Raw genomic sequence first — 14,775 nt, 5'->3', positions numbered from 1 at the left:
GCCGTCTACTCAATCACAGGCCAAAAGCTGTGAATAAAACAGCCCCCTTTGTATCTCCAGGGGGGCAGTAGCAGTGCCAATCGGTCTGTTTTCACCTCAGCATTCACAAAAATGAGGTTTAAAAGCTCTCAGAAATCCAGAAAGGCCTGATTCAGGATGGAACCGGCGCGGTGTGGTCGCTGTGGTTCAGGGGCCTGAATCAAAATGCCTGAAGACATGGTGAGCTGAGAAGCTATTCAATACTCTCCAGTTTGTTGTAGTTGCTCTGATCATTCACTTAGTAAAACGCCACAAGACAGGTCAGCAGGAAGAGCCATTACAAAGTGCTGACTGAGGCTATGCTCAGGCTGGTCAGTGTCATATGTCAGACTGCTTGACAAAGAGCCAAACAGGGCTTCCAAAAGGAGAGGTGAAGAGGTGTAACGTCGGCTTAAAAAGCAATAAAACGTTTAGCAGAGCTTCACAGAAGACAAGGGGAAAATTCAGACATGACAAAGGCTAATTCAAAGTTGAGTTTGACATCTGGACATAAATTGACAAGTGTGGAATTTAAGCATGTTGGATGTGTAAGTTTGCCCTCTACGGAGGTCCTCTCCAGCGCTCAACCCCACAGCAACCCCACATTATGACATCCGACTGGATTAAGTGGTTCCACACAGAGCCATACTGCTAATTCAAGCTTTCAACACCATGACCCTTATCTGGGAGATGCGCCTGATTGATGCTGTCTCCATCTGCCTGAGCTCCGGAGCAGGAGGCTGGAGAGCATTCTGGGATAGGCGCCCTTCTTCCTATAACTGCTGTACAGTATTTGTTCCTCAGACAGCTGCATCTGCACAGGACGGCTTGATGAGGAGGATTTGGCTACGGACGCCAAGCCCAGAGAGTTTGTTTCGGATGGGGCTTTGGACAGTTGTGATGGAGGGAGAGAAAGACATATCTGTCCCACGCTGAACACTGAGTTCTCTATGGTCCTTTGTTCCCTCTGGCCTAGCAGGAAGCGAAACACTCGTGGGACTCGTTTGGCTCCGTGTTTGTAGAAAGAAACGCACCAATTCTTCCTGGCCTGGCTTGGCAACTATCGCTGTCTGTTAGGCAGTGCACATTCACACATGTTATGCCAAATTCAACATGTCCTCAGCATGTAGCACATAGAGTTCACCTGAGGACATGGTGGCCTCCACAGTTGAGTCCACACTCTGTTGATGTTAAACCCACAGTACCCGAAGTACACAATGTCCCTCCAACCCCACGAAACCATGGCAGAGGATGTCCAGCAATGCTCCGGAAAGCACCATCCCATTCATATCACAAGTGGAAATACCCTCCAGGGACAGCGTCAGGGCAAAGGTAAAGTTTGTAGAACGGGCATTCAAGCCAAACACGCTCACGATCCACACGCAGAAAGCCGATGACCTGACCCCGTTCAAGTTAATTCCTAGTCTACCCACGCAGGGACACAAATCAAAGCAACAGACACGCTGTCGAGTGCCCGGATTAGAAGCAAGATAGGGCCCTATTCAGGAGAGCAAAGCACATACAACCTGTGGGAATTACCCTGCCCTTTACCCCTCTACGCTACTTCAGCCTTGCAGGCCTCCTCTGTTTTGGCTGTAGCCAAAAAGGGAGACAACAGGATGATTCTGGACACGTCCTCTTTGAGCAGCAAAGCAGTCTGCCAGGTGGAACAGAAGGAAAATGTTCCCAGGCTGAATGTTTAGAAGTATATTTTAGTCTTAAGAACACACGTATCTGATCATAGTCGGAGACATCAAGAGTATCAAGGGATAGAAAGCTACGGAGGGATTTGAGCTACTCTTTTAATTTATCATCCTCTCAGCTGAGTAATGAGAAACCTGTTGAGTGAATTTCCATTTGGCCTTTCAGCTTTTATGATCATATTTTATTTAAGCTCTGCGCTACTGCTACACTTGATACCTCAGATTCTTCAGTGATCATTAATAAGATGAAAAGTGGTGATGAAAGTGAAACAACATTTCTGTACAGGTGCTGAGGTGACCGAGAGGATTTTGACAGTGGCTCCCGTCAGCGCTGCTGGTGTGGTTTGTCTGGAGTGGGAGTGAAAGCGACCAGTGATCCATGATTAACAGGGAGAACTCCCACTATGACCACAGTTTCCTCTGAGAAACGGCTGTGTGGCTATGTGCAAAGCCTTGAGTCAACAAGCCACATAACCGCCAGCCTGATTAGTCACCAGGCGAACGGCGGAGTCTGATACAAGTGCAACAGTTAACGCAGAGAACGCTGTATGCATCAGCCTCTTAAGGGTCGTTCTGCTGAACGTCACTGGGTGTTGTTGTTTTTCTTCACCAGCTCAATATGTTACTGGGTGGGACCAACATTTGTAATCATCCCTGTAGCAAATTGCACTTTGCAAAATTTTACAGCAATTACTTTAATTAATGGGCCAAGACATTGATTCATCAAAATTAAATTTGAAACATTTAAAAAAAACAAGTGATAATACCCAGATTTAAATTCTATTTACTTAACTGTGTGGAATTCTTGCTCTGTAAGTCAACAAAAGGCAAGGGATAACTGTGCCACTTGAGATTGAGTTAGGGTCCATTGTTGAATGATGTTGAAATTGGAACTCTGAATCATAAAATGGTTTTGACAAAGAAAGTTTATTAGGTGGATTTTTAATGGCCATAACCTCATCCACTTCATAAGAGGGGTGTAGTATGAAGCGAGATAAGTGGGTAAACCTGGTCTGTTGAGCCGGGGTTTTCAGTGTCATGAAACTGGCCCTCTTTTAACCTTGCTAGATCACCATGGTAACTTCGGGCGCTTACACACCTAAAGTCCGTTTGTTTGATCCGAAGGAAAGACCAAATTGTTACAATGTTGCATTTTGCCTTGAGTTTGGTTTGTGTTCACCAAAATTTTTGATGCGCGAGGCAACTGCTTTCTGATTGGTCAGAATTTCCATGTTGGAAAATTGTCTGAAGTAAACAAAGAGGGAGAGCGCACTCCGATCTCAGACAATGTTTTGTTGTCAGATTTTTTTACTTTTATCCGACATCGTTCCCCAGTTTGATCAGTTACATTCTGCTTTAGTTTTTCAGTGAACAGTTTGAACACCTCCGTGCCCATATTTCTATTTCCTCGTCGCTCCCTAACATCTGTCCTTTACTCATCTTGCTGCTTGGCTGCGTGGCTGCCTAAGTGTCAGCACCCGTTAACAACCCACAATGAACAGTTTTTCTGTTCACTTCCTACATTTGGTTTGGATCGCTTTCTCACCTAAAGTGAACCAAATTCTGGACCACTTAGAAGCAAACTGAGAGCCCCGTTTTCAGGCAGACCAGAGTTGGTTTGTTTGGTCCGCACCAAAGTTCAAGATTGCTTTCACACCACCCCGAAACCGCCCAGGCTATCCGGCTAAACCAGGGTTTGGTTCAAACGTACCAAACAGCTCAGCTGCCTAACACCTGTAATCTCTAAATGGTGCTTCAGGCTTTGTCGAGCCAGCTTACCAAAAGAAAGCCTGGGTATGTTGAACTTTCTTCATAGTATACCCACAAGGTAAGTATCTTACTGGCCTTTCAATCGCAAACAGCACTGCGTCAAACAGACAAGCACAGTCTGTGTTGGCGGGGGTGTTGTTCTAAATACTGATGAGATGACGAAATTATGATGGAATCCCGAAGAGCCCATTTCAGGAACAGATCCATCAGTTTGAAAGTTTATCAAAACACTGCACAGTGGTTTAAAATACTAACAAACAGGATTTTACAACTTTGGATAGATATTACAGTGGCAGTCGTTTTATTTACTATCTCAAGGATCACTATGTAAACAGTAGAAATGTATTGTTCCCGGTATGAAGTAATCTTGGCGCAAGCATATTTTGGCCAAGGTAGTGCATTGCTGGTTTGGGTCCAGTTTCTTTTGCAACAAAGGTTGAGCTAGGTTCCGATCTTTTTGGGCAAGATGTCCCGGGGGGTTTCTTTGGTCTGTGGCCTCTTACTTGGGAGGTAGGTTGTGGTGAATGATGCATTTTCATTGTTGCTTTCTCCATAACATGTCGTCTTTAATCATCACAGTGTTGTAGAAAAAGTCGATTTAGTTATCAAATCCCAGTATGTTTAAGTTCTACTAAAACAACTTGAGCTGTATGCAGTGTAACTGCACAGCTCTGTTATCCAGGTAGCTGCAGCCAGCTGTCCTCTGTCTGCTTATGTAACAGAGACCAGAGAGAGATGACCTTTGGAGAGACAACCTGCGCACAGCACACACATCCTGCTCTGCCCTGCTCTGTTTCCTGCAGAGGCCTGATGTCAGAGAGCGGTGGGGGTATAGAGTTGATACGAAGGACTCATAGGAGGTGCTGAATACGTCCTCTGTGCGTTATCGCGGTTCCAGCTTAGCCGGGAGTGTTCACCACTGGCCCTGACCTTCATACTGGGAGCTGACAGACGAGCTATGATCTACAGGATCTGCTGCTGACAGGGACAAGCCTTCCACTATTGCTGAGCATGGCGCTCACAGGAAACACTGGTTTTACAGTGAACGCATTCAGTGAGGTCAGAGGAGGAAACGGTTATTTGTTTGCCAGCTGCATATAGGATGTAACTATTTTAAATTTTACAGTTTTAATCCTGCAGAACAGGCAGCTGGGGCATTTGGGAGACGGTTCAAATGGTCAGAGGAGGGATGGAAGACTGCAGACAGAAATACAAGAAGAGGGAGTAGGGTGTGGAGTTGTATTCCCATGCCCCAAAATCCCACTGAACAGAAGGCTTGTCATATGTTTTGTCCATCCCAACAAAATTCTTATATTGGGCTGTCACTCATAACTGTGCTGGATTAATTCATGAAGCAGTTTATCCTCTAAAATAACATATCAGGAGGCCTGTGTGCCCACACAGGACTGATAGCATGCCTGTCGTAATTACATTTTGACAGAGAAAATTAAATCAGTGTCGAACATTTTCTGGACAGAGTGCTACATGCATGTAGCCAATAGTGTTTAACTCTGATAGCCAAGAGTTGTTTCCACATTTTGGTGAGGCCGTCTAAGACCTAAAAAAGAACCAGAATCATTTTGGCAATTAGAAATGTGCCAAAAACACGGCTACTTCAAGTCCAAGGGGAGTCTGTAGTGATATAATGCTTGAAACTGTTGCTAAACTCAATAATTTCTGCAATGACACATGTTTAAAAACCCCTACCGGCAAAGTCAAGCCAAAGAGAAGAGAGCTACTTAAATCCACGTTAACGAAAACAATATTATTTTGATGGTAACCATGGAGACAGCAGGAGGATGTTGAAATCCTCTTTATTCTGTTATTGAGTGAATAGTTTAGTAAACAGACACACCATTTAACGGAATAACCAGACCACAAAATTGCTCAACGTCTCAGAAAACACAGTGTCTAGCTGCAGAAGTTTGAGACCTGCTGAAAATTGAGTTAAGCATCATCGTCACCGAGATGTTGAAAAACATCTTAAAAATCGACAGCAGACTCTTCCCTGTCTGTTTCATAGCTTTAGAAGTGGGGCCAAGCGACAGGTACGGAAAGCCGAAGTTTGATTGATTAGAGCAGATATCCTGTCATTTTATCTTGTCAAGCTCCCTCTCTTTCTAATTAACATTTTCTGGTATTATCATTCTTTTTCTTCTCTCCCTCCTTGTCTGTCTCGTTCCTCCTCTGCACTATTTCTTATTCTTGGCGCCACTTGACAGGCCGGGTCAGTAACAGGGTGCTGCTGACATAACAAGTCAAGTCCGCTCCAAGAAAGACATATATAGTTCCTCACACCTTCTCCAGTAGGGGAAAATTAAAGGGAGACTGGCTGGGCGCTGCGTGTACAGGGTGGCCTTTTACTCCCTGGGCGTATAAGTGGGGGCAAGACCAACACGATCTATCTCGGCCCGAGCGTCTGTCCTCCCCGCTCCTCTTCTTACTCCTTAATTGAGCCTTGGCTCTGGCGTTGTCTCACTCTGTGTGACCTCACATTGCTCGTGCTTTCCTGGCTTCGGAAACGGTGGAACCTCAGCCCCCGATATATGAAACCGAGACTTGCATCCACCACTTCTCCAGGGGGGGAAAAAAACTGTTCCACCCCGAAAAGATCATTCTGGGCCGAGAGAATGCAGAACATTCGCAGCAGTTCACGAGGGCTGATTTTTGGAAGTATCAATGAAGCAGAATCAACTGTTTTAATAATTGTTTGGCTCATTTTTAAGTGAAGACATTCTACAATGTTGGCAGATGTTTTTATGCTGTCCGGAAAATTCGGTTACAACGACTAATAATTGGATTAGTCTGGGCTGCATGCTCGGAAATGTTGCGCTCTAGCAGAGGGAAATGGCTCATCTTGAACTTAACAGCACCTCTGAGGAAGAGTTAGTCAGCTTCAGCAGAAAAACGAATAGTGAACACAGTCATAGTAGGGGCATTTGTGACTCAGTACCACTGTCTGCTTCTTACAATGTTGTGTCTTTCTCTTAGTCTGTGATCTGTGAGTCAGGACACAAAAATGCTCTGTGAGTCAGGAAGAAAGGCAACATATGCAAAGCAACTGTGCAGTCTTTAGAGCGCTTATTGTATTGATTAGATGATTTACAGTGACTGCACAATAATGGTTTTAGGAAGAAGGATGTATAAAAGGTTTTTTATGAACCATCTGCTAAAGCACTTAGTAGAGTTTCACAGAGCTACCACAAACATGTGGGTGGCTCGGCCGGCGTAATTTAATAACACCAGAGAAAAAAATAACAATTACATGAAAAAAACTCGCAAATTAGCATGAGGAGCGCCATAAATGTTTGTTGTGATTGATAATGTTTGAGTGGCTTGTCGGAGAAGGAATGCCAAGATGACAATGTGGCTGAAAAGCTAAATGGTGCCCAAGCAAATTTAAAAAGCATTGGGCTTGAGTCCACAGGAAGGACAATTTGACAAGATAGTTTGAGCCTGTAAGCAATAAGGACCCATCAAAATGTTCAAGGAAACAATTATTCCCTTTCAGCATCCTCGATGAAGAATATGGCAAAGCGATTAATCAAAGCTTTTAGATATTTCCAACCAGATTGGAACTGAAACAGTCAGACGTTCAAGCCAAGAAACTATTAGGCACGTCTGATTAGCAGTCCTCGGAGAATTCACTGACAGCGTCCTTCGTCTCAGCAATTATTAGCTGGATACATTAAAGTCACAGTTATTCCAATAAATCAAAGAACAAACTAAAACAGCCAAAGCCTAAAGAAAATATAATCCTCCAGCTCTATTTTCATAGCAAACAGCACGGGTTAATACTTCATGTTATATTTTCCTACGTTTTAAAGATTTACTTTAATACTTTTTCAAACATGGCAGCAAAGCAAACGCTCACTTGCTTTGGTTAGTATTTGATTTACTCAGAGTGTATTAAAGATTTAACATATGAACTCATTCATCTGGTTTGATTTATTGCAGCGATAAATACAACCATCAGTGAACAGTGGTGTAATGAACTACTGTTTGTTCAAGAGGGCTTATAGGACTTCTAATAGGGCAGTGCGTCAAGCAAAAAACAAAATACTGTTTATTAGAATAACATACAACAAAGAAAAAAAGTTTTTCAAAGGCTCTAAAGAGATTTTGCTGAGTTTCTTTACAAAAACAGTTTCATCACTTGTGCACAAGTGTTATGTGTGCGAAGTGCAAAAACTAAGTGTACAAAGGCTCAGTCATGGTGACCAAAATCAATTTATACCACAGACCGTATAAACAGATGGATGACACGACAGCTCCCTAAAAGAGAAGCCAAAACGTTTTGAGCGCCCCCTGCTGACTGGCTGCAGTATAGGTCATAAAGCCCGCCTCCTCCATGTTAACAGATGGGACATGAGTCAAACTATAAAATCAAAATAAATGTCAAATAAATGTTTCTCAAACATGGTTTCTGTCATTATTTATTTTTCTGACAAGTTTAGTTTTAATTAGTTATTTGATGCAGCACCCACCTCGGGGGTATTTGGCTTCAATTTTGTACAATGAGAGTAGTTGGAGATGGAGATGAGTCACTGGTTTATCTATGCAAATTGTCATTTAGTTTTAACTTTTGCATTTTTTTTCCACTGACCAACAGCAAACCATTTTGACAGTATTGACATTTCGGCAAAGAGCCTTCAGGAACAAAACAGAGGAAACAGAGATGCTAACTTTGTTAGCTATGATGCTAAAACCAACTTTTAAGTAACCCTTTGTTGTAAGAGTATAACTGCTCCGCAAAACAAGAATGGTTTGTAGGCCGATGAACAACAAAGTTTTTTGTTTTAGTCTTTTGAATAAACTGTGCGGACTTCTTGTCCCATTGGTGACCTAGCTAACAAGCTTCCTTTCTGACACTTAGCATTAGCTTTAACAGACAAGCTAGCTAACTCTGAGAGCTTTTTTACCCTCTTTCCTGTGTCATTTTTCAAGAAATGAAAATACCAAAGGGAAGTAAACAGCACAGTGTTGAGTAATAAGACGAAGCTACCACTAACTAGCATTACGGGCTATTGTGATAGCTGTTATCTTATCAGCTGCAGGAGTTCACCAATGGCCTCTACAAGAAGAAGCTAAACCCACCCTTTGTGGTGGAGTTAATTGAAGTTTTAAAATGTTATTTTTGACCCACCCTTATTTGGCTAAGCTGTATGCTCCCCCAGGCTATAATAAGAAGAGTTAGGGATACACAGCTGCATCACTTACGCAGTGTGGACAGGCTGTCTGGTGGTCACAGGTCGCGGGGTCTGGACCTTGGTGGTATCGATGGCCTGCCTTTCAGAGGGCCGTCTCCGTGGTTGGTCTTTGTGGAAAGGGTTGGTCCCGGGTTGGACACGCCTCAGGCTGCCTCCGTCACGGATGTACACCTGCTCCGGAGCCACCTCCTCACAACGGGGCCCCTGGAAGCCGGAGCGACACACGCAGGTCTGTGGGCGGCTGCAGGAGCCGCGGTTCTGGCAGGGGGGCTGGCAGTCAGCTGAAGAGAGAGCACAGATGGAGATCAAGTTTTCAGCAGGTCATGTTAGAGCACGTGCCCCGCTTGTATGTAGGAGCAGTAGCAGAAATGTCTTCAACACCGGAGCTCAACTGATTCAATCAAGGGGCCATTAGTTTCATGTCTCGAACCTTTCTGTCCTGTTCTTTCAGCAGAGAGCCTGGAGGGGCTGTCATGTTAGATTTCTCTCGAGTCTTTGACTGCGCTGTTTAGTCTAAATGTATATGATGACTTACATTAAATCCTTATCCAATTTCTGGCTGAGGTAAAGCTTGTACTCCAGCTAAGTGCCGCCGGCATTTCTATACGGAGCGATTTCCTAAAAATACCTTTCGTCACTGATGTAGAATCCAGCGTGTGCTTTAACTGTAACAGAGGCAGCCTAAAAGGGTAATAAAAGTAGGAGGTCATAAAAAAATGAGCGAATGGGAAAAAGTGGTTTCTGAAGGCCAACTGCAAAGAGCCGACACTTCATCAAAGCAATGGCCTGTATCTTTTATTTGAAAAACAAACCGAATGTGAAGGGGCTTACTCACTTAAAAGATGAATGTGTGCATAATATTTATCAATAGTCTGCAAATACACAGAGCTGAGGTCATTTCATGGTCATGGAAAAACAATCTGTGTCACTCTACCAGTCCGCCCCCACATCCTCCCATCGCACCCCAGATACTCGCGCACTGAGAGACCCGCGCAATGTAAAGTAAACGAGCTCTCGATCTTGTGACACAAATGTATGTAGTAGACGGCACATGGGGATTTATGACGTTGTCCTCAAACAGTAAATCAGGCCACTGGTGTGCGGTGGCTAAAGCAAACAGTGGCGCTCTGTCAACAGGGCTATGGAATGCTATTGACACAGATGCTGTGGACACTGACAGATCGCAGGCAGGAACGCTGCCACAGCTCTTGGCAGTGAGGAGTGCTGGCAGTCAGAGAAAAGGGCCCCACTGGGTGCGAACAGCGCTCTACCTGCTGCACGTTTCCTGTTATTGCGATGTTGCTCCGGCTCTGGAGCCGCTTTGTGTTTCTGTAAGTCTTGAGTGAAAGCGCGCTGGACTCTGAAAGCGCTCTTCCTGACGACATGAGTGAAGGAAGGAAACACGACGGCGCTGTGTAACGACTGTATTTAGACAGAAATACTCCAACTAAAAAAGCCCTCTATTTCAGTTTTTCACAGCATGCTAATTGAAAGACCACTTAAACACGCATCGTCAGCCTGTGGTATGACGAGAAAAACAAATTGAGGGATTAAGTATCAGACAATCAGCGCTCTCCTCTGCTTTCTGGTGAAGCAAATCTTATTTAGACCGACTAATCCACTCAAGGATCTTGTTTTAACGACCCCGAGGAAAATGTAGCCTCTTTTTTTTTGACGAAGCATACACATTAAGAGACATGCGGTCGTGGATTTGTATAACTTGGTATGTGATGTGAATTTTCCATCATGGGATAAAATAGGAATGCCTGAGCTCTGTTTGGCGAGGAGTTGAATACATCATCTAACTAGAGTACGGGCTGGCCGGGTGCCACCGCCTTGTCCCCGAGTCTGTTTAACTTCAACTTCAGGGATGAAGCGCTTGATCCAATACGGCCACAGATTCCTGTGACGTTAGGCTGCAGGGAGAGATCTTGGTAATGTGTTAAACTGCGTTCTCTAAATAAACAATTTGAAGTGAAATGAGAAACAGGTCAGAAAAATAACCACATAAAGGGAGACTCCCACTGGCTTACGGTGGGATATGTGTTCGTTCGCGTCACGTGTGACCCGAGGCACAGAAGTGACACCAGACAAACATGTCGCCTGTGCTGACAATAGAGAGGACAGGTCAGTGACTCGGGCTCTGGCATGTTGCCCCACATGAAGCCTGTTGCATAGCCGCGGCGCACACTGTCGCTGCCTGTCTGTGTTGTCTCTGGGCCCTGCCTCTGGGCTGTTGAGCACATTGTCGCAGTAATTGCTGTCATGCAGATTTGTCTTTCACATCATTAAAACTAATTGCCTTGCATTCCATCCATTTCGCAAATATGCGCAGCAATTATTACTTTGCGCGTGTAATAATAAAATGAGAATCCGTCGGAAATAAAGGAGGAGAAATGGCAAACATTCCTGGGATTTGCCGCTTCAGCCTTAATTATGACTGAGACGGACTGGCCAAGTTTTGGGAGGTTGTGTCCGGATGCAGTCGACTGAAAAGAGGACGCTAATAGACTGACGTAGGAAGCTTTGAACTCTGGAAACAAACATGCTGATCCAGACGAATCAGTGATAAAGCACATTATTTATGTGGAGACAGAAATTTCCCTCAGTCTCAGGTTAAGCTTTTACAGATGGTATTCACTTGGGGGTCACTGTGCTACAATAACTATAAATCTGCTACGTCTATTTTCTGATCAAACTGTAATTCTGTACCTACATTAAAGCAACCGTGGGGCTTTACTGAGGTTAGTATTATGTTTAATTTCTCTAGTGGTTGCAGTTATAAGCTCAGGTTTGCATCGAGGGAAATTTGCCGATCTAGCCGGACTCTCATTTCCAACTTAGAGCTCATTTCCAGTCCATTACAACCCACCAGAGACTCACCTTCCCCTCTCCCTCAGCCTCACAGTAACAGAACCCATCAAATCTGTACAGTCCGTTCATTCATCGAGCGGCGATCTGAAACCGATATCTGACATAACTGTAACATGCGGGGAAATCTCTCACTTTACTCAGGTCAACAGAGCTACCAGAGGACATTTTGAAAATAATATTGATAGTGAAAGCATAATCGGAACGATCTTGGACTCTCTGCGGGCCGGGAGCATTACGCGCCATTATGAGATTTAGAGGCTGGAAGCTGCTCCGGAGATCAGAATTTAGCCGAATCTGACAAAAGGGCCGACTACAGGTTCTTTCAAAGCCTGTAATTGAGCAACAGGAAGTTAGATACTATAGTTACAGCGTCTTACCTCTAATTGGCTGTTGCAGGGCGGCCATTTTTCATTCTATTCTAGCAGATCAAGTCCAATAACAGTGTTAAAACTCATGGTAGAACGTACGTATGTGGATGCAATGATTGTGAAGAGATTAAAGCTGTGATTTAGTATTTGAGAGCATGACTGACAAGGGTAAAACAAGGTCTGGTAAACCTCCTGCGATGACAGCAGGAGCTTCTCTTCGGGAGTCACCACCGAACCTGACAGATCTCATGAAATAGGTCAAGTGTTTAAGATTGTGGGAGGCAGCCGGGAGAGACGAGCTCAAAAAAAAACCTGCCTCTCATCCGGACTCGCTCTCCACTGAAGAAGTAAGAATTGGTCTATTGAGCAGTTAATACAATTGCCTCTCAATGCTAATCATTTCAAGTGAGTGTTAATCTCTCTACAACATGTGATTTCCACATGGCTGCCAGTGCTGCGCTATCATCTCAGGCCTGCCAAACGCTGCAAAACCAAACTCCTGTTTCTGTAGCTCCAAAGTTCAGAGCCGAACTTCTCTATTGTTCTAATCAGAAACAGAAGGGAGGGAGCCCGACGCTGTCTGACTGATCCTTTATTTTCTCTTTGTGGTCAATTTTACAGGGGTAATATTTCACCAGATTAAGGTGCTTCTGTCGTAGATGCACATTCTTCAATCACAGTGTGGCTTTCTCAGGCCAATACAGTAGTTGGAGCTTTTATTCTCCTCACCCACCTCAGCTCTGTGGGGGGATTTTGTTAACCTACAGCTGACCCATGACACTGTGTACATTACTTTAAGCCACGCTATAGCGTGCCTCCGCCGCACCCCTCAGACTCCCACATTGAGCTTCTAATGAGCCACATGCTGGGCCGCTCTGTGGAGGATATCTGGCTGTGGGGGCGTGTGCCCGCAACTTGTAAAGCTGACTCTGTGAGACGTGGTGTTCGCCACAAACCCCATCCTCCTGAGGGATCGCAACCCAACAACTTCCATATGGTCTTTAAGCAGGAGGGTGCTATGATATACGGCCGGCTACGGGCTGCCCTAACAACACTGCGGCTCAGTGAGCGTGTGTGCGTCTTAGGGATGGGGGGGGGGTGCTTGTTGTAACTGTTGCTTTGTAAATGTCAATCAAGCACACTTTTAGGCTCAGAGATCTACGTGAGCATTTTTGTGTCGTGAAAAAGGAGAAGCAAAATATTGATGAATACTTGTCAGCACGGCCAAGTTTGCTCTACTTATCTCTTCATTATTCTGTATTAGAACAGCTCATGAACAAAGCAGTGCAAATAAACAGAGAAGGCTCTCTACAGGAAGACGTCTCGGGTCCAGACGCTGAGTAATTCTTCATTTTCACCACACTTTCATCTATGGTAGCAATTAGAAAAACATGTGGCGCAGGAGTCCGAAGCAGGACCCAATTGCAACCTACGAACAGACGCACCAGCTGGAGCGGAGAAAGCAGCACTCCTGGTTTGGGAGGACAAAGTGAGAGCGAGCCGTTCAAGCGTCTGTGTTAATGACGGGTTCTGGGACGATGGGGTGTGTATTGATTACAGGATCCGTCTAATGGGCCATAACTCTCTGCAGGGCTGCCAAAAGAGTGTTATGCCCCTAAACCGTGAACTGTGCAACCCCCACAAATCTCCACACGACATATAAAGCTGAGGAGGGCTCTGCGGCTGTCTGTGTAATTTAAAGACGTCAACAGAAACACCAGAATCCTGTTCTTGTAAAACAGAAGGTTTGGTTCTCATCTGTGTAAGGTCCCTGTTTTTTAACCTGTGGGAAAGTGCTGTTTTTGTTTCATGCAATGTGTAGAATAGTTGTAAATGCATGATTTAATAAGTGAGAGTCCCGTCCTCATCATAAAATATATCATAAAATGCATATTTTCCACAGGATACTGACTCATCACACGGACAGAAACTTGCAGAGCGTCTCGCGTCCTGGTGACTCAGTGGGTCACAGTGCACGCTGCATCATGTGCTCGCCCCTGGTTCATGACCTCTTGCTGCATGTTTAATACTACGCATTAAAGTGCAAATGCAGTAAGCCCTTAACAATGCAGTTCAAACACTTGTTGCGCGCAATAAATCTCTTTGCAACCACTGAAAACACAAACATGTGACTAGTGTAGATAAGAGCAATTATCACGCTGCCATTGATGTGCAGATGCCCCGGAGCAAACTTCTCCAAGAGGATTTCTAGTCTGAACGCAGAGGACAAGAATGAGATCTCTGCTCCATTATATGCAGATATTCTGCTTTGTGTCAGGGAGAAAAAAATGAGGCGGCTTGTATCTATTAGGCGAAGATGGCGACTTCATATTTGGGTGCTGATTTTGAGGTCAGAAAGCGTTCACACGTGTATGGCCTTGATATTTTGCCAGCTGCTTCGCACATGTTGCAGCAAAAGAAGAGCGATCAAAGCCCTTCACACACAAGATGGATTTAAAAAGGATTAAATCATTTAAAAAGGGAGGGTTTTATACTTTTACATCATTGATTAATTCGCACAAAATCCTCATTGTGATGTCTTTGACAGCGGAGTCAAGCCCTTAACATGACTAACCTGGCTCTCTCTCCCTCATAAAGCAATGGAAGGATTAAATCCTACCTACTCTAACTACACCAGGGACATGATGGAATCGGGGAAGCAGCTACATGCCATATTTTTTATAAGGTTACCCTGTGATGGGAGAGGTAAGCAAGAGAGAGACAGAGAGAGAGCGAGGCTTTCTGCATGAGGAGTTATTTTCAGGTTGGGATGGGGCCCTGAGCGGCACAGCAGGCCAAAGAAAGCTGGAAGGCAATCAAAAAGAAACTCCT

General features: G+C 44.6%; 1 protein-coding gene across 1 annotated transcript in view; it reads right to left on the bottom strand.

The window, feature by feature from the left end:
* The window catches only part of LOC138590908 (latent-transforming growth factor beta-binding protein 2-like), a 90,109-nt gene that overhangs the window by 67,165 nt on the left and 8,169 nt on the right, over window positions 1-14,775 (bottom strand). Inside the window, exon 3 of the mRNA XM_069661332.1 lies at window positions 8,712-8,982. Within this exon, the coding sequence (XP_069517433.1) occupies window positions 8,712-8,982 (271 nt within the window). The remainder of the gene's footprint in view (window positions 1-8,711; window positions 8,983-14,775) is intronic.

This window comes from Semicossyphus pulcher, unplaced genomic scaffold (assembly GCF_022749685.1).
Source record: "Semicossyphus pulcher isolate SPU_LCO1_2020_fin unplaced genomic scaffold, fSemPul1.0.p SCAF_14, whole genome shotgun sequence".
NCBI lineage: Eukaryota > Metazoa > Chordata > Actinopteri > Labriformes > Labridae > Semicossyphus > Semicossyphus pulcher.
The sequence above is the reverse complement of the archived record's forward strand: the minus strand, read 5'-3'. Positions and strand labels throughout refer to the sequence as shown.